The sequence below is a fragment of the Macroventuria anomochaeta genome (assembly GCF_010093625.1).
Source record: "Macroventuria anomochaeta strain CBS 525.71 unplaced genomic scaffold BU25scaffold_59, whole genome shotgun sequence".
In the NCBI taxonomy this organism is placed as follows: Eukaryota; Fungi; Ascomycota; class Dothideomycetes; order Pleosporales; family Didymellaceae; genus Macroventuria; species Macroventuria anomochaeta.
Window position 1 is genome coordinate 1 of NW_022985420.1, and position 4441 is coordinate 4441.

Genomic DNA, 4441 nt, shown 5'->3' on the forward strand with positions numbered 1-4441 from the left:
TCAATCAATCAATCAATCAATCAATCAATCAATCAATCAATCAATCAATCAATCAATCAATCAATCAATCAATCAATCAATCAATCAATCAATCATTGTAGTACTATCGCACACTACGCAGGCCATCCCGTTCAACACTTCGCGACTTCCCACCTCATCGTATGTCCCACACTCATAGCGTTCGCCTTCATGTGACCGCACCAAAGTCAATCAAGCGCCAATTTTGCTGATCAGGAACTTCGGTGCCTCATCAGCGGCCTCATCGCCATACGACAAGTGCGCAGCAGTGATGGTGAGAGTACCAGAGCAAACCAGGTCACCAATAGCGCAAAACACCTCCAGCCTGTCTGAGGGGTAGTTCGGAATACCGCCGCGGTTTTGCAAATTCTGAGTGTAGCCAAACAGAACGGTACCGACGACCCTGTTGCGGACAGCAGCAGTTACATCGGTGAGTGCCGCCGCCATGAGGGCGGAGCCCTGGCTGTAAGGACAGTCAGTATTGCAATGGCGTCAGTGGCGGACTGTAAACACATACGAGTAACCTCCGGTGATGACAGCGGAGTTGGGGCACTTGCTGTTGGCCAGGTTGAGAAGTCGGACGCCCTCCCTAATAGCAGCGGCAGAGGAGCCACGAGGCAAGAAGTTGTCGCCAAGTGTAGCGTCGTAGGGGCCACCAACACCTTGGACCCAGACGTTAGCAGCACCGTACCTGCTCTCAAGGGCGTTTCCAAGGGGCACGCCCAAGGTACCCTATTAGACTTGTCAGCATTTCTCTTGTAGTACCGTGCATGACAAACACTGGGACGAGACATGAACAGAATGAAACATACCAAGTTGCCGGTCTCGGTGCTTCCACGCGCGAAGATCAGGATGGCTTTGGGGCAGGCAGAGGAGCTGCCACTTTCAAGCTCAGTCCTGGATAAGCCAAGCTGACGAGCCTGGATTTCGATGGCCTCGGACTCTGGAAGGACGATTGGAGAGGCAACGGCCAGAGTGGCAAGAATGGTGAGAGCGAAAAACTTCATGTTGGCTTGTGTGTACGGAGAAGATTGGTGGTACGCGGTAGGTCAAGGTGTTGAGTGGAAAAAACTGGAGTGAGTGTGCGATAGCCGAGAGTGCTGTTGGAATGGGGATCCTCGGATGTCGAACTTAAGAGTGCGATCTCTACAGGACTTTATACTTGGCTCGCAACATCCTGAATGCTCAGCCCGTCCGGGCTTCGATATGGCTGACGCCAAGTTCTCATGGGCATTTGTGTGATAGCATCCAGCAAACAAATCGGCTACGCCCTATCGGGAACAGTCTGTATACCGCGAATCGAATCTGTAGCGAGCTTGCGGCCAATCATGGACAAGGAGAGGAGAACTCGAGTATACTCTTGCAGGGATGTTCTCGCTGCACGAGTCTACAGTCCTCGTACAACACTCTCCAACGACCCAGCACCATGGACTTGCCAAGATAGTCGAGCATGTCTCGCTTGATGAAGTTCCTCGGTATGTTGCAAGTTAACGTCTTATCGGCGAGCTGATGTGATTCAGTGCTGCAAGTCGACAGGATGGTGCACTCTGAGAGTCCTCATTCATCTCTTTCTCTGCATGGCCCTCGGTCAGTGTAGAGCTGTTTGTGCACTGATTGGCCTCGTGCTCTCGTTTTCAATTTCGAACCCTGATGCGACCATCGTACTGCAATACAGTCAGTATGATATAGCCTCGGTAGACCGACGTGATAAGCTTCGTTCAAACAGGAACACACTTTCAGCCAGTCTTCAGGAAGACCATATCCGATGGTGAGGTCGTGCAGTTGGCTCCGAGATCTGGTATATGCGCTACCGTTGCATGGTGTTGATGTGCTACTTCCGGAACATTGCCGCAGTTGGTCATTCGGACTGACTTGTAGACTCGTCGAAAGCGGTAGAGCCGCGTTGTCGTTTAAGCAGGATACGAATATCTGAGCTTTGCCCTGTTAGACATCCTCGGTAGCTTTTCCAATGGACTCGAGGTGATTGGCTTTATTCACTCTTCCTTCATCAATGGAGATCTAGATCGCTGTGTGTAGATGGTCTGGATTGAAAGGCATCGGCCTTGGTATGCAGACGCCAGCTTTGGTCCCCGAGCATGAAGGTGCTTTGGAAACGATGCTACTCGCATCGGACGTTGATCGCATTAGCAAGTCACGCACCCGCGTTCACCCCACAAAACTCAACAGCTGACATGCCGGTCCCGTGCAGCGACCTATCGGTACTTGGACGCAGGTGCGGGTGTCTGCAGGAAGCCTCGGTGAAAAATCGTGAAGACGTTTGAGCAGGGTCAGGGATAGTGTAAGCCTCCGTTAGCGCTACTTCCATGACGCACATCTCCCGTCTCGTCGTCCTCTTGAACACCACCGTTTCCTCCACGTACGCCTCTTACACCCATTATGATCCACAATACCATGCACTCTAGGAATCGAGAATACATAGATAACAATCTACGAAGAGATGTCACTTACGAAGGCCCGAGCGAACTCGTGCTGATGGCTCTCGCGCCTGGAAGGGTCAGTCCGGCTAGCGAGTCAGCTCATATATCCCTGCGCCAACCCCGCAACCTTTCGTAAACAGTATGCGACTTGCTGCAGCTTTTAATCTATCAAACTCCTCCAAATGGCTCAGAACATCAAGCTTTTAACGTAGCTTCCGGACCTCGTGTTGAGGATGCCTCGGCATTGTGTGGGCGTTCGTAGAGCAAACCCATCCTGTCCAATATTCGAAGACTTGCCCGGGAATGTCTCAGCATGTCTATCACCTCATTTAGACTCATGGAGTGATAAAATCCGTCGTTACCACTGTGAGTGCTCACATCCCAGAGTCTGATTGAGAGTCTTGGTTTTCTCCCCGCCTTCAAGTTTTCCTCTGTTTCTCCATCCCATAAGGAAGCCACACAGCGTTCGGCCTCCTCTTATTTATCAGTCCACGAGATGTGTTACCGGCTTAGCTTACTCTCCCCACTTCTCTCATTCTACATACATAAATAGCTCCCCTCCTTCAGAGCTATTCAATCAACTCAGTTCCTCATGTTTCTCACACGCTATACGCAACAAGATGCCTCGATCAAGAACAGAGCGGCTTTCACAGCGTTTCAAGTCCGGACACAAAGCGCGTTGTGGGTTCAAGGGATCAACATCTGTCGACAATACTTATCGTCCCAAATTCAAATACAGTCTGCATATCATCGCGCTATATAAAGCAGGCCGTAGCTATTGAGTCGGAAGCATTGTGTGAACCAGAGAAAGAAGTGGTTTTCACCCTTCCTACACAATGTAATGGATGCTCCAGGGCGCACAATCTGCGCTCCGTCGTTTCGTGAGTATGAGAACCTCAGAACATTTACGATGAGTTCATGAACGCAGGGCCATGCAACCCTTCTCAATATGGCATCAATCAATCGACCTGACTCTCTATGGGACTGACTCCCTCGTGAACTCCAGGAAGAGGTCCTGAAGTACCGTCTGATTCTACCTTGACAGCTTAACGTGCAGCTTTACGTGTTGCATGCACAACGTGCGTTACTACCCCTTTACTGACAAGCAAAGGAGTGTAGACCCAAGCATTGTATGTGTGGGGTCTCAACTACTTTCTGATTAGCAGCATCGAGGAGAACTTTCGATTCTGATTAAAACCAGATCTTGCACTGCCTAGGTTTTCTCGCCCTCAACCTCTCATTGCTGCAAAACTACGCAGGGTAGAAATTGAACTGGCTGTCGATTGGGACCCAACTGCATATCAGATCTATGATCTTGGTGGAACCCGTAACACAAACTCTTGGTGCTCGTTCCTCCATCCGCTAGAGATCTTTATCATCCCAATGACACAGCTTGGCAAGTATCACTGAACAAGCTGCAGAAAATCACCATCGTGTTTCGCATGAAGACGACCCAACGCTATCCTGATTGAACGGTGGCTTAGCTTGAGCACGACCTGCGCCAGTACACCACTGCGTTGAGCACTAAGCAGGTTGCTGTTGAAACTAGGGATGCGTAGTGTTCTGATAACACTTCTCTGTGTCTTCATCACTGTGCAGTTCAGGCGGCAGCTGGCATTGCTGAACATGAAACTTTCAGGCATATATACCTTTCATAGTGTCAAGATGGCAGCATATGGTATTGAGGTGTGGCTAGCTCCATTCAGCCAATGAGTGGTGCTTTTGTCATCATCGGTTGATTACAGATACCGTGTCCGTGCGCGTAATGCGCGGATTCGCGTAATGCGCCGAACCACCAAAATAGGTCCACCAAAAATGAGGCTGTAGAGCCACACACAATGGTTATTATCATGAGATTTTCTGGTGGAGTAGTCTATAGACCTATATGAACAAGTTCCTCACTCAAACTTTTGTGGCACTCTGATTGGGCGGCCGCGGCTGTTGTATTTTGCCAGAGGGGATGGGGAGCGAGGCGCGGCAGCAGC

At 50.2% G+C, this 4441-nt stretch overlaps 1 protein-coding gene across 1 annotated transcript; it reads right to left on the minus strand.

Annotated features, from left to right (window-relative positions):
* Positions 1-202: 202 nt before the first annotated feature.
* BU25DRAFT_241482 (carbohydrate esterase family 5 protein) lies at positions 203-1134 on the minus strand. Its single transcript, XM_033701528.1, has 3 exons — positions 831-1134; positions 536-750; positions 203-481 (listed from the first exon to the last, which is right to left on the minus strand). The coding sequence occupies exons 1-3, from the start codon at positions 1023-1025 to the stop codon at positions 211-213; spliced, it is 681 nt and encodes a 226-aa protein (XP_033555386.1). The 5' UTR covers positions 1026-1134; the 3' UTR covers positions 203-210.
* Between the last annotated feature and the right edge of the window lie 3307 nt (positions 1135-4441).

What these genes read in the sequence shown, in the direction of transcription:
- BU25DRAFT_241482 (XM_033701528.1), bottom strand. Translation starts at nt 1,025, where the DNA reads ATGAAGTTTTTCGCTCTCACCATTCTTGCCACTCTGGCCGTTGCCTCT. An exon ending in GCACCGAGACCGGCAACTTG is followed by an intron (nt 751 to 830) that starts GTATGTTTCATT and finishes CAAGTCTAATAG; the next exon opens with GGTACCTTGGGCGTGCCCCT. An exon ending in GTCATCACCGGAGGTTACTC is followed by an intron (nt 482 to 535) that starts GTATGTGTTTAC and finishes CTGTCCTTACAG; the next exon opens with CCAGGGCTCCGCCCTCATGG.